Raw genomic sequence first — 23,135 nt, 5'->3', positions numbered from 1 at the left:
AGAAGGTAAATGGCATCCTGGCCTGCATCAGAAATAGTGTGGCCATCAGGACAAATGATGCGATTGCCCCTGTACTCAGCACCGGTGAGGCAGCACCTCAAGTACTGTTCTGTTCTTGATCCCCCACTGCAAGAAATATGTTAAGATAGTGGAGCAGGTCCAGGGAAGGTTAATGAAGCTGGTGAAAGGTCTGGAAAAAAAACCTTATGAGGAGTAGCTAAGAGACCTGGGTCTGTTTAATCTGAAGAGGAGGCTGAGGGGAGACCTTATCACTCTACAACTAGCTAAAAGTAGGTTGTAGTAAGGTGAGCGTTGGTCTCTTCTTCCTAGTAACCAAGCAATAGGACAAGAGGAAATGATCTAAAGTTGCACCAGGGGAGTTTTCAATATGTTTTAAACATGAGCAGAAAGAAATCTGATCAATGTATTTGGAAACTAGCACAGGAGATTTAGCTATGTAATCTTCCTGTGTGCTGCTACCTGTGCCTGCAAGACTACATTTGCCTGGCTATGACTGTTTGCAACATAGTCTCCTCTTAATCTGACTATAGGGCCTTTGCTCTGCTTAAAGACAAATGGAATAAAATTAAAACACCATTAACAAGAATTGATGCAAAATTAACAAAATAAGTTATGACAAATAAAATACTTTTCTACCAGACATTTGGTTGAAGAAATACTTTCACTTAAATGCCTCCAGCTGACAGGTCTACAACTGCTTCCAGTGTTTGAACCAGAGATCAAAATTGGTAGTGATGGATCGTTCTATGTTTATCTAAAGAGGCAATATCCGTGTGCTGAAAATAATCCCCAGAATCACAAAACTACTTTAAATGAAATTAATTTAGTGTTGTACAAAACATCCAAGGTATATGAATAAAAATGATTTGTCATTAGTTATGGTCATGCTTCTAGCTTGGGCGAATGGACCTTGGAAATTAGTGGATGTCTTCAAGTACCCTTATATAAATTAATATTATTGTTATTATTGTGTCCCCTTAACTCTGCAAAGCACTGATAGTTAGTCCCCTGTAAACTCTAACCCTGACATTTTATCTTTTTCTATTTTTATTCAGTTACATTTCTTCACAAAAGGTTTGCTCGATAGAGAAAGACCTTTCTCAAAAAATTTATTTCATTCCATGGCATGTGAGACATCCCTTTTTTGAAAAGGCGGGCAGCTGATATAGCACACTGGAGCACAAAAGGAGTAAGTTAAAATGCCAAAAAATATTTCTGGGGGAAGGACAGTCAAAATATAGTGATATACATCCTGTCTCTTAAAGGCCATAACCATCTTGTTCTAGTTGATGATGACATGATGCTATAAGTGATACAGGCAATTATGAATTTAAGAATTACTCACATACTATTATGTTACCACGCACAGACTGTTTAAACATTTTTTTGGCTGGTACTCAATGAACTGCTTAGCATGTGGTGCTTGTCTTATACCAACTTTCAACCTGCAAGTGAATAATTGATACATTTGGTAGTACCCTTCTGCAGCTGACAGAAGGAAAGCTAAAAATGAATAGGTGTGACAGAAGACCTCTGAGGAAGGTTGTTTTTACAGGATACTTACTGCTGTTTGGATTGTCACCTATAATATGATGTCGCCCACTCCAATACCAAAGCAGCAACGTAGCGTCACGAGAGCCAGACACGATATAGCAGTCACCACCAATATAGGATTCTGATCTGGCAAGGCAAGTCACGACATCCCAGTGGCCAAACACAATCTGAGTTAATTTTCCTAGTGGGAGTGCAAAGTGATAGAAATTCAGGGTTTTTAAGTAGCTGCAGTAGCACAGAAATCAATAACTAACTAAATAACAGATTTTCAGTTCAAATGTAATTTGTGCCTTGTGTCTCCAATTCAGTTCACTACATATTTCAGCAAGATTAAAAAATCACAAGGATTAAACATACTTTTTTTCCCTACAACTTTCCTTTATTGAGGGTTGTGCTGTATGTCAATCCACATCCTAACCCTTATCTCTGAAAATCAAGTCAGTGCTGCAGTCGCTGAATATTAAGTGGAGTTACAGCTCCATCAGTATTTAAGCAGTGGTGTTAGAATACTATTTGTGAATTTTGTGAATGATATGCATAATACAGCACATGAACTTTTGTTACATTAAAATTTTTGTTCCATGTTAATGTCAAATTAAGGTTTACTGTGATTATCACCTCTTTCTTTCTATTATTGCCATCAGTTTTTAGCAAAATACTGAATGATATTAGGCTAAGCCATCAGACTAAGAAACAAATCACTGGTTCCTGGTAGCAGGCTATGCAACCTATGGCCTTATAATATGAAATAAATAGAGACAGAAAAAATACAGCCATGAAAATATGGTAACCAAGACTTTGGTGGATATTTCTGGTATGAGTGATTCCATGAATATAACCACAGTTTTGAAAAGTTACCATGTACAAAAATGTATGTCTTTCATTTCCTTTTAACATAAAAACAACCAACCAACCAAACAAACCACTGTCATCATGATTTTGACCAAACAATAATGAAAGATTTTATAAACTCCCTTCTGTCATTTATTGAGGGGAATGCAAAGGCATTAGATATGGTAGCATTAAGACAACTGTCCACTTTGTGACCTAAGAAGGAAGGCTGTGCTTTAGGGTCACCTGTTTCTGTAGAATAAACTCGAAAGCTCTTGTCCCAGAAGCCACAGATAAGAATGTAGCGATTATCTGCTGTGACCACGAAGCAATGTGCATTGATCTGGATGCTCTGATCCACAAGGTCTGTGATCTGCCGCTTGTTCACACCCGAGTTATTGGCTGTAACGAAATGCAAAACACATTTTACAAGCAAGCCATTCCAACACCTTCCTGTCATCCACTTACAGGAGAAAATGAATACATTTACCTTTCAATGAACTGTGGATTTGTTGTTGAGTAAGCATTTTGAATATGAACATTTAGAGCTGTCTAGATGGGTGTCAGAAATACAAAATTATTGTGAGATTTCTGGTTTCCCTTTGAATAAGACAAAAGATTCTACAGGAGATGACAATTTCTTAGAAACTGCCTGATGCACTGCATAATATGTGGTAATACTGCACTGCTGAAGTAGTCTCCAAACCCAAACTACAGTTATACATAAGGGAAAGGGATATAAATCCATTTAAAATACCAAGCCAATGCTAACAATACTGCAGAAAGTCAAATCTTGCTGGTTGGTACCTCTCCTACAGAAAAGTTCCCAGCTTGTATTGTGTAACCTTGACAGATGCTTAACAAATCAAAGCTGCAAGGATTCAATCAATGAAGCTATTCAAATCTCATGTGCCTTATCAATACTGTCTTACCACCTACTCCTCAAGCAGAGAGCCAGGTCACTGCCAGTGTTAAAATAAGCAATGTCACCTGGGAATTCCTCCAGATAGAGGAAAAAAGAAGAGTTCCTGCAGAATCCCACCATCCACACCCTTAGAAAAGAGTGGGAGTAGCCAGCTGATGTGCACTTTATTTACTGCAACACAACAGAGAAGCCTTGGCAAGACAATGAAGGTCTGTTCCCTCTCACCTAACATTAACTTTCTTCAAGTTCAGTAAATAATCTCTTCATTATCTACATTCTCCCTATAGTGACTGGAGAGAGAGACATCACTTCATATGGCAAGTCACCTCCTGATGTAATAGCTGCCCTACTCTAGACAACTCCAGAGGACAGTTTCCCTTTCTACAGTAGATATAGAGGGGAATATTGACAACTAACTTCAGCTAATTGAAGTTAGGTGAGATAAAACTCACCCTGAGAGTTATGTTTCCTCTGATGTAGAAAAATTTGTAAAAATGCATACATATTTATGTACATTCCAAGAACACATTTAAATTACCCAACCCTCTATGTCCATCCACTGAAAAATATTGAATAACAAATTACTCAGATTTCCCTAACAGGCAGGTAAAATACTTGTGCCCAAGCTTTTGAGAGGAAAATCTGGAGAGAAAACCACTGTCATTATATGAGGAAATGAAGCATACAGACTGAGAAAGGTAGCCCTCCAAAGGTACTTATATATAAATCTTTCAACTGCAAATATTGTCACAAAGCAAAAAAAGGAACTTTTTGTTTGGGGATGTTTAAAAATGTTTTTTTTCTCACTAATACTGCAAAATTTTCTCTTAGAACCTTTTGTATTCAAAATTTCTGTCTCAAAAATATGTCTATTACAACAAACAAGCAAACAAACAAACTACCAAAAAAACTCCAAACATAATAACCAACCACAAGGCAAATAGTTGCAATTAAAGAGAAGTAATTACCATTAGGAATTACAATCATGCAATCTCTCTAACTGTTTTAGATGATGCTATTTCTCAAATCACTTTCTCAAATAATTAGATCTGCATCTGCACTGATGCACACAGTGCTGGTTGTAAGAAATGAAAACAATAAACTCTACCAGACCCTCTAATTCTATTTTTCTAATGTGACCTGATAGGAGAACAGAATTATAAATATGGGCTGCCAATGTAACTGACTTAATTGGCTGTTTCTTAAATACCAATTGCTGGTGATGTTAATAAAAAATAACACTCATGTTATTCATTCAGCATCAACAGTTAATGCTTCTAGTTCTCCAGGACCAACAAGAATAAATATTTTCCTATCTCTGTGTTAAATGAAGCATAATATACAAATATAGCTTAATCAATAATTCTTGAAAATGCTGCTTTCAAATGTATTGCTACATTTTCATCTTGACATACCAATCAATGGATCCATTTCGATTGGAAGATGATGGGCTTGATCCAAAGAATATCCTGGGGCTCCACGAAGACCTGCCCATGAAAGGAAGAATAAAGCATATTGTTTTAAATTTATCAGATTTTTTTAGGTTTACAATAGCATTGTCGGATTATTATATATATATATATATATACATACATATGTAAATTAATTTCTTACTATTACTTGTTCTGTGAATCTTTTAAGATTTCTTCCTCTGTGCTACACAAATATGCATTTGCTAATTACTCAGTTATGTAATAGTAATTATGAATATATGAACTCTAATTCATCATGATTTCTGCAGACATGAATAGTCATTAAATAAATACTTTAAAATAGTGTAATGTAGAAATATTTGTATATTTGAGCACTGGATGAGACCTTATAAGAGCACAGAAAAAAAAATTGGATTAAACATTGTTACAAGTTTCTTACGTGTAAAAACCTGTAAGTGATGGAAATTTGGACCATTTTATGCATTTATCTAGAATTTTTAGCTGGGAATTTCTGGGCTACAGCAAACTTGCCACAATTATTCCTATTAATTCTACCCTCAGCAGTATAGAATCTGTTCAAAAGTGCATTAGGGGTTGTATATTTCATATTACCTGCTCTCCTGTATGGACATCATTGCTCTGGCTCTTCTGAGGAACTTCCCTAGCATATAAATCATAACAGTCACTACTGAAATCACATTTTTTTCAGGACCTGCCATGCTGCATAAGAATATTCTCCGTAAGTAGAGGTACAGACTTCTGGAGAATAAACTAAATTTTCTACTACTGCAGTAGACAACTAGAGAAAGTGAAAGAAAACAGGAACTACAGCTGGCTGTGAGTGATATTAACTTCACTTGCTCTGATAGTTCCTCTGATGTGTGCCTATAAGGGAATTCCCATTCATTCTTCTAATCATTCATTGTTTGTAAAACCAGTCATTAGCCTTCTCTTTGCATAAGAGAAGTTCACTTCAATTATTCATTGAGGAGATTTTTACATTTAAGTCAGTGAAACCTCTAGATGATCTAGAATCCAGTTATCTCTACTGGAGACAGATATCTAACCTAAATATCACAAATCTCTCTCCAGGAGGCCCCATTTCTGTCCAGAGGTCTCTCTTGTGCATGGAGGATTTTTCTTTTATTGCCTAGTCCCTGTGAAGTTCCTGAACCAGCTGTTGAGTCACCCTCTCAGTTACTAGGTACCTTCTTATTTTTCCCAGGTGACAAGAAACCTTAAAACTCTCCAGATACTGCAGCATAAGGGCTGAAAAAAAATTAGAAAATTAAACCTTTAAACACCTAGGACTACCCCAGAAACTATGTGCCCAGATGAGGAAACACAATAGTTCTGCTGGCAATATGGAGAGGTGAGGAGAAGAGATGGAAAAGAAATTTGAGATGACCTTGTTGGATGGACTTTTGGGAGGGAATGAGGAAATATTCTTTGGAATACTTCAGTGTCTGGCTGCTTAGATCTGCTTAGGTCCCCACAATATCTAATGGTGACCCAAGGGAAAGCTTATGACAAGCTCCTGGACAGACCTAAAATCTCTCTCAAGCAGCTGACAATGATGAACACTCTCTAGCATGCCAGTATATATTCCTGAAATGTGGGACATATTAATATTGGCTGTGTCAAGAAGAGCAGCTCTCTCCTGAGAAGCATTATATCAAAGGCTGATCCTGATATAACCACAAATCGATTGGCTACCATGGTGATGTGCTGCTGCTAGGAAGAGTGTTTCTAGGAATGACATCAGAGAAAACACAAGCTTTGATTATTTGACACGAAACAGAAAATAAAAAAAAAAAAAACACAGTAAATTTTTGTGCACAGGCAGGTGAGATTAACCCACGTCTATCTCAATCGTACTCGACATTAATGGAACGTTCTTCAGGTCTTCACATTTGAATGAAAGGTGCCCAGGAGAACCTACCTACTGTGTTGTGCCACCTATTGACTGCAAACAGCCTGCTGCAGGTGACAGTCACCACGGCAGGAATGGTCAAGTGGGGCAGCGTGTTGGCTGCCACGTGTGTGACCGGGGAATTTGATGGGAACTTCAGCACCATGATGACATCCTGCTGCATCTGATCTTTAAACATGAGGGGGCTCTGTGGAAGGAAACACTGTTGAGTAGAAAGGAGAAGAGAGCAGAAGAAAACAGAAGGGATAACACAATTAGTGAGGAAGTCTGAGGGAAAACACATTAAAAAAAAGAGCAGGCAAGCATGAGCACATACAGGGGAAACACTACCTGAGAGTCTACACTACTGATGGAGGAGTGCAAGATCAGAAGCTATTATTGGATCATTACACGAGGGAAAGTAGAGAGTAGGTATGGCAAGGGTTATTGTTACAGAGCACAGAATGACCATTAGCATTAATTAATATACAGTAAAACCTAAAATTGTATAGCAGTCAATATTAATACAATAGAGACACAAGTCAAATGAACAAGTTAATAAATTCATAAACTGTAAATAGAAATCCTACAAACTACAATGGTTGAAAAAAAAAGTTTTAAGATGTTCAAGGCCAGGTCATATGGAGCTTCAAGAAACCTGGTCTAATGGAAGGTGTCCCTGCCCACGAAGGGGAGTTGGAACAAGATGATGTTCAAGGTGCCTTCCAATCCAAACAATTCTGATTCTATAAATAATAATGTTACTAAATACTGTTCTTAGTGTTATGTTTTTTCAACCATTGTTATAACAAAGCATAATTTCTAGAAGTTCAAAGTTTCTTCTCATGACTTGAAATTCTTCTTAAAAATATAGTAACCATATCTTAAGAATAGAACTATATAATGTGATTGCAACTATATAATGTGATTTCCTTCTAGATAGAGAAAATGGCTGAAAAAACTATGCACTACTTTTGATTTACAAAACCTAAAAACTATACCTAGCTATAAGCATTCAATCAAAGGCACTGAGAAGCACAGAGATCTTTCTTGTTCAATCTGGCTATTTCATATAATTCTTTCAAAAGGCACAGGGAAGAATGCATTGGGAATGAATTTTTGAATTCAAGTTGAAATTTGAAATATGCATCCTATTCTCCCAGGGAAAGAGGGGGGAGGATTCCAGTACTATTTGTACTCCAATACTTCATTTTTGTCAAGCAGGCATTGTTCAAAAATCAGCCCCTAACAACCCAGCCTTTAAAACAAAACAACAGGCTCCCTCTAAGAAAAGCCTGCAGACATTCCCACTACTTGCAGTAATAAGAATGTAAATATGCATTTATCAACTGTATATTATGAAGAGAGGGCCTTTCCATGCAATATTAAACAGGAAATCCCAGACCATAGGAAGCTAAAACTATTCCAACCTCTACCTTGCTCTGCTAGAGCACCGCAAGCCATTTCTTCAGGGAAGAAAGTCTGGCTGCATGGGCATCAGAGGGCATGAAGAGTGTTGCTTAATGGGTACTTTATGACCTACAAAGGATCGTCAGGTTCAAAGGGAAAGCATTCCCTGCCAGCAGTTATGTCTCACCAGGTGCATGGCAGAGCTCCGAGGTGGATGGGGCTCGATGAGCAACTGGGATGGCGTCTGTCCAAAGTTCTGTATCTGCGCCTCCATGGCCTGCAGGCAAGGCAGAGGGACTGTCATGAGCAATATGCATCAAGGAGAGAGGTCAACACACTGTGTGACAATGCAGGCATATCCCAAGTCAGCCATGAAAAAAGTCCAGAAAATTCACCCGGTGCTCTCCTCCCAGGCTGCAGACTCATCCAAGTGTTAGTATTTTGTAGACAAGCTTTGCTTCTCCTTTCAAGCATGCTTCAGTTAACCAACTAACTCATTTTCAGTAACTGGCGTTATATTTGAAAATGTTAACCTGTGAGGACATGCAGTTCAGGTCTTGAGAGAGAATTTTTTTTTTTTCACTGAAAAGAACATATATACCTTAATAAAGTCCTTTGTAAGGAGGAAAGTTTGAGGATCTCTAATAAAATAAGCCTCTGGAATCTTAAACGGGGGAAAGAAAAGCAAATTGAGAAACAAAACATCATTACTATTGCAATAAAAAATCTCAGAAGGTTAAACAAAAAATGCCAGAAACGAATCTTGCCCAGCACCTTCAGACTACTGTAAAAAGCTCTTCGAGTTGTATACATTCACTGACTATTTATCTTATGCTTAATTTTATTGTATTGTTTTATAGGCTTTCACACTTCACCATTTTGAAATGAAACTTCAGCAAATTCAATGCATTCTTCAAGAGGTAAATCTACTTTCAGAATAAATCTGGAGTAATTTGATAGGCAGTAGAACAGAGTCCACGTACTTCCACTACTTAACCAGTTAATTAAAACAAATTAATATTTAAGATATGTTCTTTAAAACTTTGGCAAAAGATTGCTCCTTTTAAAAGCAATATGTTAAAGAACAATATTTTTTAAATACACAGGTGCTATTTTATTTAACCTTGTAAACCTGAGAAAGTTCACAGAAAATTAAAATAGCAGATTTTGAAATGTGCATTATGTACCTATATATATATACTGTACTCTATGCTACCAACCCTTAATATTTTTCTTGCAAGCTCTATGAATTTTTCATGTGCTACCACCCAAGGAACAGCAAAAACCACCAAAAACATTACTATCTTTGTAAATTACATTCTTTCTTTCAGACCTAAAATGGTAAGAAGCACAATAAATACTTCATGACACAGAATAATCCTTTCAGTCTACATATTTTGTGATTCCTACAAGCCTATTTATGTTTTCCACAACCTCACAGCATAGATGCAAGAAAAGATGTTAGAGAGCGACTTCTTAACAGGTCACTAGTGTTTACCACTCTTGATGCCCCAGATTGACAGGTACATAATGGAACACTACAAACCAAAACTTTACTGAAAAAGAAACTTAATGTGATGCCCAGTCACATGGCAGAAGGACTTTCAATGCACTGTATCCCTAGCACATTTGATGCTGTAATTCTCCCAGTACTGGTTATTCCTTGCCTGCTGTCTCATTCAGAGTTGGCTTTGCAGTCTGAGGCACAGTGTTTCTTGGGAACTGGTGAGCATTGCAGGTTTATTACAAGTCATTTAATGATGAATTCTTTAAAAACACAGAGTAGTTTTATACGAAACCAGTGCATTTGTGTAGGCATATGCATGTACATGTGCACATGTCCATAGATCCACTACCTATACCTTCCATCTCTTCATACGCTGTGTACACACTGTGCATCTCTTTAGACAAAACCTTCACGCACACAGACACTTTAGACAGGAATTTAAAACTCATTTCAAGGCAAATCAATTGTTTTATTTTTCATTAAATTCAGTACTCTATAGCCGATTTGGCTAGCAGAAAGAAGGAAGGGAAATTATACTTGTTTATCAAATTCATTTCAGGCAATGACTAATACCAGCAATATCAGGCACTGTGTGATAGATGTTTCTGCACAGGTCTGTCAATAATATTTTGAGAAATGTAATTTCCATATTTCTTCTTTCAAATAATTATCAAGGTTAATTTCATTTTAATTTTTGAAATAATTCTGCACTGAAATAAGGGTGTGAATGGTACTTGGCAGCAATACTGAAGAAAAAACAGATCTTCCTCTCTCAGCCTTTATTGTGATCCCTTAAGTGATACTTCTGTTCTCTCACACTCCCACTGAAATAAATTATTAAAATTTTTTTCCAGTGCTGCCCTGTTCTAATTTACACATTTACTTTCATGTTGTCTACTCTTAGCAAATTCTGATTGTTTATATGTAAATTCTGCACACATAAAATTTGCTGGCTTTGCCTCCCAGTTCAGGTATGACAATAACAAGGGAAAAGACAGAGAAGCAGAGTAAGTTAAAAAAACAGCATGATTTTTTCAGATGGTAAGGAATAGACATTTATAACAGTCAAAAACAACTGTTACTTTACAGCTGAAGACGTCTTGGTAAGTATTCACTCACATACTTTACACAACTGTAATTTAAAAATATTTAAGTTACTGCCAAGTCCCTCTGTAACAAGAACAAATGCAGAATAAAAACCTTGATATCCAGGTAACATTGAATATTTTTACTGGCCTGCTCTCACAAAGACAACCCCTTCTCCCCCACTCCATGATTAGTAATGTTCTCCTTTTCTTTCCAAAATACCATTTGCAAAACTGACAATTCTTGGAAGTGTTAGAGAATCTGAACAAGGTTTCTTTAAAAAGATCCATAACACTCAGCTACTGCACTGAGACTGTAGCTATGCACAGCCACAACTGGTATTCCTCTCTAGAGCTCACAACACTTAAAAAGGACAGAAAAACCTTGTCAAAACTTACACAGAAGATAAACATAAGCATACAGAGATAAAAAGACTGGCCCAAGGGTATTCCCAGTGCTGCCTCCTATCAGATCACTTGACACAAAATGAAAAGCAGGTACAGAACAGATCTGTGAATAATAATGTAATACATTGATTTGTTTACAAAGGACTCTGACTGTATCTGAAATTAATCTGAAAAGTGGTAAGCGGACACCACAGATTTTCTTGAACTGTAAATCATCAAGCTTCAGATTAATTTAATGGTTTAAACATTTCAAACTAATCAATTCCTTTTCTCCCATCAGATTTTGAGCACTGTGTGCAAAGTGCTACACCAGTCCCTGAACACACATTCTATTCAATTTAATATAAATTTTAATAAAATACAGTTTATTCTCATTTCACCTTCAAAAGTCCTTCATGTAGAAACAAGATAAGCTTGGAATTCAATGGCTGCCAGATTTAATGCTTTTGCAACAGCAAAATGGCAATTATATTAGTTTTCATATTCTTAATAAGGTATTGCAGAAAAGCTATTTAGTGAGATGATTTGAGATTCCCTACTGTTTTTAATACACATAAAACAAGATTTGTGCTCCAGACACCTCAGGGAGTATCTGTTAAGATAGGATCATGTATTGCAGAAAGATAAAATGGGTCTTTCATGATAATCATAGGTCAAAGCAAGGAAAAAGAAAAATTGCAAACTTGCTAGCAATTCAAAGTTTAAAACGAGTTGATCTCAGACATCCTAATTCATATAATCAAGAAAAACACATCTTCGTATCACTTAGTATTGGCCATTAACAAGAACACGGATTTTGCCCAGAGCAAATAAATTATTAGGTTTCAATTTCTACGGTTGAAGGCAGACTGTAAATTCCCAAGGAAACTGGGATGCTCCTCTGCAACCTGGAAGATCAGTCCTTAGTGCCAGCTTCCTGCGGAATTAAGAGTTCAATACATCTGCTTTGCTCATTATAGTGTCTGCCAAAGTATTGAGTTTTATTTCTTAATTCTGCCATTAAATAATTCAAGCAATCACTTTCTTGAGGTGTAAGAAATATCTTTAGTGTTGAAAGGTAATGAGTCCAACAGCAGGCAGAGTAACTCAACAGGAGCAGAGTTGGAGAGCAAAAGAGTCAGTCTTATGCTGGAATAGGATATATATTTTTTCAGCTGAAAGGAACCTGCCACTACAGGGCTGACCAAAAGTTAAAGGACATTGTCCAAATGTCTCTTAAACACTGACAAGCTAGGGGCAGTGACCAACCCTCTAGGAATCTTGTTCCCAATGTTTGATGACCCTCTCAGTAAAGAAATACTCCTTATGTCCAGTCTGAAACTCACCTGGAGCAGCTTTGAACCATTCCCACATGTCCTGTCACTGGATAGAATCATAGAATTTTTCAGGCTGGAAAAAACCCTCAGGATCACTATGTTACAAAGTTCTGCCCTAAACAATATCCCCCAACACCACATCCAAATGACCCCTGAACACATCCAGGGATGGTGACTCAACCATCTCCTTGGGCAGCCTATTCCAGTATCTGACCATTCTTTCTGTGAATTTTTTTTTCCTAATGTCCAGTCTAAACCTAACTTGTTGCAGCTAGAATCCATTCCTTCTTGTTTGATCACTAATTATCTATGAAACAGATCGGCAGATTTATTTTTGGACAGTCCTGAATGAAAATGCTAAAATTGACTCATTCGAAACATCACAAAAATGGAAGTTTTCTTATCTTTGGCATACATTTGCAAACAGGGTAGGCCATAAAGGAGTTAATTTTTTAAAGTTTTTTAAAATGCAGGAAAAATCACCAGGGACATTAATGGTACATCTCATTTGCAAAGTCCCCTTCGCTGAGAGAGATGCCTGGTGACTATGGAACACAAGGAATATAAAAGTGTGAGCATTTTTACTTTGACTCTTGGAGGGAAGAAAGAATTGCTAAACCCAGATTATATTGGAGATAGTGGTTTTATTCTTATGTGTAGCAGCCTCACTTTATTAATTTTCTCTGATTAGTACCAGTAATACGTTTAACTTCCTAAAATCTGCAGTTTCTCTATTATTATCGCTATTTTTTTTTTTTTTTTTGCCCCACATATTCAGTCTTTTTATTAGTATAAATAATTCAGGTATGTTTTGCTGCACCTATGTCCCACACTCAAGTTTTTCTACAATCCATTTTCCCCCGTGCATGAGGACTGAGTCTAATGAAGAGCAAAAATCTGCAGGCATTTGAGAAATACGCAGCACAGCGAGTCATGCAACTCTGCCTTTCCTGAAAGTTTGGGAGTTTTTTGCATCCAAGTGAACACAGGAATCCTTTATGTGCCCTCCTGCCCAAGCAGCCAGCACGCTCAACAGCCCTCAAGCATTATCTTCTTCAGAGCAAAGATGATTGACAACCCTCTGGTGGGAAGCATAAGCAGCTTGAAAATGTTATTGTTCTGTATGAATGGTGTGAGACACTGTTTTTTTATTTGCATCGACAGCTGTTAAACAGCATCAGTATCTTCAGGACTTCTGATAAGTTAGGTTAAGAGAACTGATTTCCATTTTATTATTGTATGTTTGGAGGAAAGTGCTGTACTTTAACCACAAGCAATGACCCAACTGGTCTGGAGGCTTTGATACAGTTGGTTATTTAATCAGGATACTCAAGGGACTGAAAGATGAGGACAGAAGTGGATTTCCTCTGCAGGTCACTACTTTATTAATTAAACAATAGAGAAGGGGCAACCTTAAGCTCCTTCCCCCATGGGAGGTATCCCATTGGATCCAGTGCACAATTACATGGCTCCCCAGCAGAAGACCAATAGCTCAGAGATGACCTTCAGCCTCCTCCCAGAGTCACTTCACCCCTGAACTTCTTCCTCATTCCCCTGTGAAAGGAAATAGTACTAGAAAAGTACTGACAATGCAAAAGGTAAGATCTGCCATCCTCTTTAAAGGTATGAGCTACATCGGTGACCTTACAGGTCTCAGGGAGTGCTGCCTCTTAGTTTCCCCATTTGCCTCGTTAAGCTACTAATTTTGATACCTACTTCTTCTATCCTTCACCTTCATAGTTCTCACATTCTTGCCCCTGGTAGTCCAATATATCTCTCATGACACAAAAACTTTTTAAACACTACCAGCTTAAGCAGGCATTTTGTTAACACACTGTAAATGGGAAATACATTCAATACATTTCACAAAGAAATAAAATAATAAAATAAAATAAATACTTTCTTTTCCTCTCTAGCAGTTGCCTTCTCCTTTGAAAGTGCCTTCTGCACACTGGAAAGGGATGATGTCAAGGAGTGAACTGTCCTTCTTACTTCGAAACCATACCAGAAGTAAAAAAAAAATTTAAAAAATGTATAATTTTCCTCTTTCTTGTATCCTTCCAACCCTGCCTGGAACAAAGGAGCTAACCACTGATATAATGCAGTTTTCTCATTATATTAGACTAAAAATTTCATCAAACTCTATTATGCTATAAAGAAAATAGCTGTAACTCCCCGTTCCTCTGACAAGGTCTGTGGTGTTAAAGAGGCTCCTCACATCATGCTGCACTGTTTATCATTTGCTTTTTATAGTTGAGCTAATTTTTAAAACTTTGGATTTTGCTTCTAGTCCATGGCTGCTTTGCTGCCTTTACTAACCTGTTGTTTGCCTGTCTACAAGAGAGCATCACTTTGCTTGTAGAATTAATATTGTGCAAAACTCAGAACATTGAATGGAGCTGAAATAAGACATACAACTATTTATACTCTTGTTTACAATTACATTCAATTTTTTTCTCTCTCTCTCTGCCATATATACTAGACTCGACTAGAATAGAATAGGAAAGGATAAGATAGCATAGGGCAGGACAGGACAGGCTATTTCAGTTCCAAGGAAACTACAACTATCCAACTACAACCTAAACCAACCGACTGACCAATTCAGGGCTCATCAAAAATTAAATGAAATTATTAAGGGAATTGTTCAAATGCCTCTTAAGCACCTATGGGCTTGGGGCATCAAACACATCTCTAGGAAGCCTGTTACAGTGTTTGACCAGCCCCTCAGTAAAGAAATGCTTCTTAAAATCTAAATGTCCCCTGGTGCAGCCTTGAACCATCCTCAAACATCTTATCACTGCATAGAGGTAGAAGAGCTCAGCACCTTCCTCTCCCCTTCCTCAGGAAGCTGAAGAGAGCAATGAGGCTACCTGGCACTAAAGAAGATTTTATTATTCACATTTCATGTCATTTTCTTCATTTGAACTTTGTATTTCTTATGTTCATGTTTGTAATAATTCCTGTCCCACACATATTGGTAACATTTACTGAAAATCTTATGTATTCATTGATGTCATGCCAAATTAAATCACTACTCTGTCATCATTCTCCCAAAGCTGCATTAAGTTTATAAAAGAAAATGTTGCTTTCTCTGCTCATTAAGTTAGTGAGAACTACACGCCAGAAAATATTTTACTACTAAATAACTTTTGTGAGATGTAATAGCATGATACCATAAACTTTGTGTCATAAATAGTTAAGGTTTTAAAACTTAAGCAATCAGGATTTTTTTTGTATTTTTAGATGACTACTACTTAGTCTGAAATAATTCTCTTATTGTTATGTAAAACAAAGATCCTTCTCAATCCAACAAGCAATTTTATCTTCTCTGAAGGAATTCCCTCATTTCTTTTAAAACAAGAATTTTTGTGGTTGTTTGTGGATGATTAGTATCTAAGTGACTGACTGAGATAATTTCTTATCACCTCAACTCTTCCTATAAAAGGAAAGACTTCCATATCTTTTTTTTGTTATTCAGACACTAACACTTATGGTTACATTCCAAAGGCTACATGGAGAAAAGCTCTGTCACTTGCTGGGTGAGAGGCCAGTCTAGATGATCTTTCCCATCTGGTGTTTGGGTCTGTGGAACCAGCTTCTCTTTGATGTCTTGACTCTGCAATTCAAATCACCAAAATGTACACCTGCAACACGAAATTTCTCTGTTGATTCTCTTGTGTTTTGTATTACTCCTTGATGTGATGGCAATCAAAGCATCTCAGCATGCAGAACTGTAAATGTGTCCTAGCTAATATTTGCAAAACAAACCAGTTCCATTGCCTCGATGAACCTCCTGTTGTAGAAATGCTGTTACTAAGAGAGAGTCCTTACTCTTAGATCTTCAAAAATTTTGCTCAGAACACCATCTTTTGTTTTGGCCAAACTGCTTCTTTCTTCCCAAGCTTGTGTCACCAGTTTCAAATTCCAAGAATTTCAAGGTTTTGTTGTTATCAAATCACCTCCTGAAGCTATCTGTGCTGGCACCTTTCAGTTTTCTTTTTACATGTACCATTATAGTCTTAGCTTTGCCATAGCTATTTTCCTCTACACTCCTACTCAGGACTTCTGCTTTGAAGCAAAGTGCTTCCTTTCCTCTCCCTTATGTCATCCTTTAATTAATTTATCTTTCACTTTTGCATATAAAACACAAGGCATGATGCTAAAATCTTAATCTATATTTTCAGATCTTTGGGATAGTTTTTTTTTTTGAAACACAGGAAACCTGTGACACATTCTTCCATGAAAAGGCTTCTAGTATTCTAAGCATATTACCTTCAACAACAAAAAGTTTTTCAAGGCTTTTCTAAAGCAGAGATGAATTTGTTACATTTCCATGAGTAATAAATAAAAAATCTTCTCTATTTTCCAATGTAGCTTCTCTTCTGACTGGCACCACTACAGATTTTCAAAGTCTACAAAAGAGGAAGTGAGGGAATAAAAAAATTGTATGAAAACTGTCATTAGCATCCCTTAGTTGGCAGTCACTAAAATTTACAGGCATTTTGAAAAACACACTGCTGCTGTCTGGGATGCTACAATTGTTTCCACATGTGAAAAGCAGTGAGTAACAGCCAGAAAGCCCCAAGTTCCAGTAGTGCCAGGTTAAAAATTGCCAGTAGGATTTTTCAAATAGTATTTTAGTAGTATTTTTTCAAATACATCAACTGCATTAGAAACTGGCTAAATTTTACACTTCAGAAATACTTAAAACAGCCTTTTTTGTTTTGGTTTGATTTAGAAATGTCTACCTAGATTATATAACTTTGCAGTCCTAAGAAGTCCTAAATAGCCCCATAAGGCTCTGGGAAGGTTGCAAAATCCATTTCTCTGCATTAAAAACCATACCAAGAGCTCTCTGTTCCTATGATAAGTCCTTCACTGCTTTTATAAAGCTCCCATAGACTTCCTAACCCTTTCCCTTCCTCCTGCTCTGTCTTCCTGTCCTCTTCCCCTCTTTGTTGGTCACTTGGGTCCTCGTGCTCCCATTGCACCTTTGCATCTCTCTCTCCTCCTCAAGAAGATGGGAGCTGTATAAATGTCCATGTTCCCATGCTATTCCGTTCCCCCTCCTTCATTCATCATTTTTGTTTCTTTTCTTCAGACACGAAGTTGCTCACCCTGACCTGTTTAGTTAAACACTACAGAACAGGCTTTATTCTGTGAAAAAAAAAAAAAAAAAAAAAAAGGTACTTTTGGTTTTCCTATTGTTTAAAAATCACTTTTTTTTAAAATTAAATTAAAAATTCAAATGTCACTGAATCATGACCATTTACTCAACCAGAATGTTGAGCTGAAAGCAGAGCTAGTTTATCTGTGCCAATGAAGACAGTAGTATTAATATACTTCTATATTCCTAGGAATTTAAAGTTCAGGATATTTTCCAGGAGCAGAATGCTACAAAACGAAGAAGGCATTTGTGAAAAATCTCTTGTTAATTTTCCCCTCCATTGAGGCATAAAAGAAAGAAGCTTCTATTGGTCATGAAGATTTGGAGAAAGAGACATGGAGCAATCTCTAGTCTGGACAAAACAGCAAAACAGAGCATCTCTGTCCTGATTCCATAGTCTGGTCTGGAGCAGAAGCAGTCAACCTGACATTACTCACAGCTCTCAACAGGCCAGTGCATAAAGCAAAAAGAGCAGTGGTATTTTTGAGGAAAATGGTGAAGGACCCCTGACTTTCAAGCTGGGTGACCAAATGGTTTATGATTTCTGTTAGCCAGGAAAGGTCATGGATGCACAAAGAGCCTTGCTTTGGTGGCACCCACACAGCTGATAGAAGAAAAGGGAGAACTAATCAGGATGAGAATAAAATGCAAGTACCTGAGACTCAAGTTCCTGGGGAATAACTGGGAATGAAGCCAAGGAAGTAGCATTGGGTGACATCCCATGGCTTTCTGGGAGACTGATATAATCTGAATAGTGCACTGCCTCTTACACTCCATGTCTTTAGAAGGAAGAATTTGTAAGGGACCACATCAGGTTTCATAGTATTCCTAGTTTCACAGTATTTTATTTATTTATTAGCCCCCCTTGCCTTTGTTTTTGTTTAAGACACTATAGATGGTTTTAATTGCCATTTTTAGGAGCACCAAGGCCTTTAAGAATAGGCATCTTACCAAAAAAAATGCAACAGTAATATCAGCGGGAGTTTGCATTGTAACTCTGAAACTTCATCCACTCTTTTCTATTGATTTTTTTTCTTCTTCTTGTCTAAGAGTTTTAACAGTACGTATTTACAACTTAAGTTGTAAGTTTTAACTATGGTTTTTATTTTAAAAGCTTATTGGTGAGCTTTAAAAATTCACTGTTAAAATTTTTAAATCAACAATAAATGCAGGTAAAGTTTCAGCATGACAGGTTTATTTGGGAAGGGAATGGTTCTTTTAAACAACAAAAATTCTTAAAGTATTTAATTATTCTTAAATTCCTTTATTATTTTTCTGTCCATCTACTCAACTTATCCCTTTTATAAGAAAAATGTTTCAAGTTATTTCTTTACTATTCCACTGTGATTGCATTTTTCTCTTCAATGCTGTCCTCTTTCTGTCTTGGAAAATGCTCATATATTTGTACTGTATTCTGCAAAACTACTAAACATTTAGACATTTTTGGGTAACATTCAGAGAAAACTGGCAATATAAGAAATAAAATAAAGTAGGGAATGTGAACATTTAAGGCAGTATTTCATTTATTTGACTTGTTATACATTACATGCAGCTGGGTTTATTTGTAGGAAATGCTGTAAACTATGACTCTGGATAGTAATCTGTAAATGGTAGATGTCCAGGGTATCTACTGACCACATTTTTTCAGCCTGCTGACTTAAGACTGCTTAAGTCAAAGGATCAACTCCTCAGACAGACAGGCTTAAACAATGAGGAGCTCCAAAGTACTAAACTGACAGTCTTGAAAAATTTACACCCATAATGCAGCAACTAAAAAAAAAATAATTCTACACTTACCATTAATTTTCCACAGTTAAAAATTTATAAAGATAAAAGACTTATGATAGAAGTTAATATAATCAGAAGAGCACAGACTAATGCAGTTACTGACAAAGTAGACGGGTTCATGATATGCTTACAGCTATCACCACAACAGAACATAGCAGAATAAAAGATACATATGAAAAAGTCCCAATTTGTCTATCTGCCAGTGTACATTATTCGTGGAAATGCCTTTTTTTTTTTTTTTTTAATAGTGTTTTTCCATTTTGAAATGACCCATTTAATAGGGCTTCAATAATTTCACTTATGGGACTTGTACAGTCAAATTACAGACTATAGACCCCAGGAAACATCTGCAGAAAGCCTGAACTTTCCTGTCTGAATTTGATCCTGTATCTGTTAGTTAGTTAATCTGGCATCAGACCAAGTAATATCCCTATCTCAGTTGTCACAAGCAACCCTCCATATTCTTGCCTTTCTGCTACACATCTCCTTTCACTCTTTCATTTTCTGTAAAGCTCTTGAAATCCATCTCATAAATCAGACTTCTCTGTCCTCTCACCACTAGGATTCTCTCTTCTAAACTCTCTCAAATCTTTCTTGAAAACCAGCACAAAGAATAACACACCTTGCTCATGAGGAACTTCAACCAAAACGTGAGAGAAAAGGATGTTAGTGACTGTTCATACCCCATGGCAATTTGGCCAGCAGCTGGTGAGAATCCAGGTGATCATAAGCAGGTATTCTTTTGAAGTACTGGGATGACACTGACACCTTTTGGTGTAAATAAAGGAAGGTATAGGATCAAGGCTAGAGGGTATCATTGGGGTGGGAAATAAACATTATTAATAGTTAAACTCATGAGTAACCTCAATTTACTGCTAGCAGGATACCTTACACATTTCAGAAAGCCATTACTCTGATCACACACATCATATTTATTTCTACTTATTTTACAATTAAGAACATCTCCTGCAGGAAAACACAAAAGAAAATGAAAAAAACAGGCAACCAAATAACAGGCTTTCTGAAAGCTTGCAGTAACAGAAGAGAAAAGGGTACTTAATCATTAAAGAATGCATTTTAGCTGTGACTTTTTTCTTCTGTTTCATTATTGAAATAAAACATGATCACTGAAGATGTTTTTTTTAGAGCCTGGAATGCAGAACAGACTAAGCATCTCATATATGTATTTTGATCTTGCCTTATAAATATAGAACTATATAAAAATTAAAAATGTGACTTCGTGTCCTACTTCTGCTTTGTCAAAAAAATAATAGCAAACCTCATAAATAAAATCTTTCCTGTGAATTAAATAAAATGTATTAAGAAAGTGGTCATATAATATTAGAGTTTTTCTTTTTTATCTCAAATTTGTGAAAAGGCTGTAATGAAGATATTATTTTTTTACTTTATGAATAATTACTATAGGTATGTTGAACGTAAAGCAAATGGTCTCTTATGTTTTCACTTTCAGCTTCATCTTTTTATCAGAAATCCTCTGTCTTGTTCTCACCCTAAGATGGTTCTCTGAGATTTCCAGAGCCCATACTCTTTACTGCAAATTTTGGCTATGGTGAGGCTCCAGCCATCTGCCAGCTTGCATTTTATTCACTGCAGGACACAAGAACTATCTCAGAGAACAGGCAAAACCTTCAAAACTAAGAGTTGAAGAAGGAATGACCGGGAAATAAGTACAACATCCATAGTGAAAGGTGTCACATACAGTATTCATGGAGCTTCAGTGTATATTAGAATATCAATTTTGAAAAGAGGTTGTACAGTTACATTTAAAAGAAATGTTCTCAGTAATTTTCAGGGTTTAGTTTATAAAGAAATAATCCTGTTCAGATTATTTCCCAGAACACATTCTTCAAAACTTCACTTTGTTCTTGACATAAATTGCAAACAATAATATAGATATACTGTACACAGGCTTCAGAATGGCATTAAAGAGGCACATTATCAATATGTTTAAAACATTTAGAAAGCTTAGCTTCACATCTTTCTAAGTGAATGACTAGATACTTAGACTGAGTAATATCTGTTTCAATAAACTGCTGTATGTGAAATGTTTTGAATAATAGTTAATTTATGCTGAGGTAATGACAGAGTAATATAACTGAAATCTGTGCTAATAGGAAAAAAGAGGCCCCTTCCAGCTATTTTTGTTACAATCAGCTGCAGTAATTTTCAAGCCATCTCTATCTCTCATATAAAATATTACTTAAGTGCATATTAAAATGCTTGTTGCCAATTTTAAAAATCAATAATTGGTACCTGTCATCCATATGGAGAAAAACAAAATAATCAGACAACAAAGAGGAAATTTTCATGTACAAGACCCGTATTTTACCTATTTCTGCAATAAAAGAGAGCAATTTCAGTAAATGATTTTCTTTTTTATATCAGCAAAATATTAAAGTGAGTTTGGGTAAGACTCCAGAATGTTCCAACAAAAAAATGGGTAAGAAATTTAACCAGCCAAACAATTAGTTCCAAATCATATTCAGAGTAGACTGAGAGATTTTCCGCGCTGTGAGTTATTCACAGATTTTCTCCAAAATTCCTTTGCTGAATGAATTATCTGAAATGTATATAACTTTGAAAGAAGTGGATATTGATACTACTCGCAGCTTCCTACTTATTGCTGCACTATCCATGTTAATCCCTTAGCAGGACTGCTCCTAGAGAGGAAGCAGAGCCCATCCCTTGTATGGAGTCAATTAAGTACAAGCAAACATGGAAGTGGCCAGTGCTGTGGGTACAATTCAGTCAAACAGATCCATCGGGGTGGTTTTGATATTCCTGTCACATCAAAGAAAAGGTGCCCAGAAGAAAAAGCATCTAACAAGTTAAAAATGAAATCAGAATAAATAGGACTAACTCTGAGTGAAAGCAAGAACCAGTGCATGTTTACAAGGACTGATGTTACCTTGAAATTGTTATAAAGTGCTAATAGAAGAGCGTGTTAATTTTTTCCTCATAAATTTGCCAGGTTCAGCCACCGGGGAAAGGCCAGCATTCCAGCTTCCTTTGTTAAAGATATATCTATCTTGCTGAGTTTTGACAGCCCTATCATGTCAGCCCTCTGTAGTAGCAAAGAGTGTTTCAGCAAGGAGGGGGAAAAAAGGAGAGGAGTGAAAAAAAAAAAAAAAAAAGAAGTGAAAACTGATGTGATCTACTCTGCTTCCTGTGGGCATATTTCACTATAGCAGATCCAGAGGGATGCTTTGTTATTCCTGTCAGATCAAAGAAAGAGATAACACAAGAAAATATAAAAGGAAAGATAAAACCCAGAAATGAGGGTAACTGAAAAGCACTGCAAGACTATCGCATCATTATGACTCTTCAAATTATTTAAATATGCTAAATATCAAGTCACCACCAAAGAAATAAATATTGCATAGGCCATATGCTCTGTTAGCTGCCAGCAAAACTGTCCTACTAGGATTAGTTTACGGGCTCAGCAACTGCCTGTCAAACAGTAGTAATTTTAATCATTTTTCAATTTGCTGTGTGAGTTGCAAGCATGCTCAGGTATTTTGACAGGTGGCTGCTTGAAACAAATATCTGAGCCCAGTAGCTTCACACTGCCTTGCTTACCTAAGCACTTGCAATTCCTCTTGGACTGGGGGGATGCAAGCATTTGGTGAAGCTGTGGCAGGCACAGGAATGTCACTGTGATACATGGCTAAGCCATATTTGCCACTCACAAGGATGACACAAAGTTAGCCTGAAGTTCAGTAGCTGTGCAATAGGAAGTTCCACTTGATTTTTCAAA

The 23,135-nt window shown here is 36.6% G+C and overlaps 1 protein-coding gene across 8 annotated transcripts in view; it reads right to left on the bottom strand.

The window, feature by feature from the left end:
• The window catches only part of NBEA (neurobeachin), a 460,838-nt gene that overhangs the window by 17,489 nt on the left and 420,214 nt on the right, over nt 1-23,135 (bottom strand). For 4 of the 8 annotated variants that reach the window (XM_071737508.1, XM_071737519.1, XM_071737529.1 and 1 more), the window contains 5 exons: nt 8,274-8,363; nt 6,707-6,899; nt 4,747-4,818; nt 2,653-2,808; nt 1,586-1,756 (listed from right to left, as the gene is read on the bottom strand). In XM_071737508.1, coding sequence (XP_071593609.1) covers nt 1,586-1,756; nt 2,653-2,808; nt 4,747-4,818; nt 6,707-6,899; nt 8,274-8,363 — 682 coding nt within the window. Of the gene's footprint in view, nt 1-1,585; nt 1,757-2,652; nt 2,809-4,746; nt 4,819-6,706; nt 6,900-7,027; nt 7,070-8,273; nt 8,364-8,687; nt 8,751-23,135 lie in introns of all 8 variants that reach the window. The other 4 variants (XM_071737478.1, XM_071737489.1, XM_071737499.1 and 1 more) reach the window with 4 other exon arrangements.

The sequence above is a fragment of the Heliangelus exortis genome, chromosome 1 (assembly GCF_036169615.1).
Source record: "Heliangelus exortis chromosome 1, bHelExo1.hap1, whole genome shotgun sequence".
Classification (NCBI taxonomy): domain Eukaryota; kingdom Metazoa; phylum Chordata; class Aves; order Apodiformes; family Trochilidae; genus Heliangelus; species Heliangelus exortis.
Note: the sequence above shows the minus strand (reverse complement) of the source record. Positions and strands in the feature narration are given on the sequence as shown.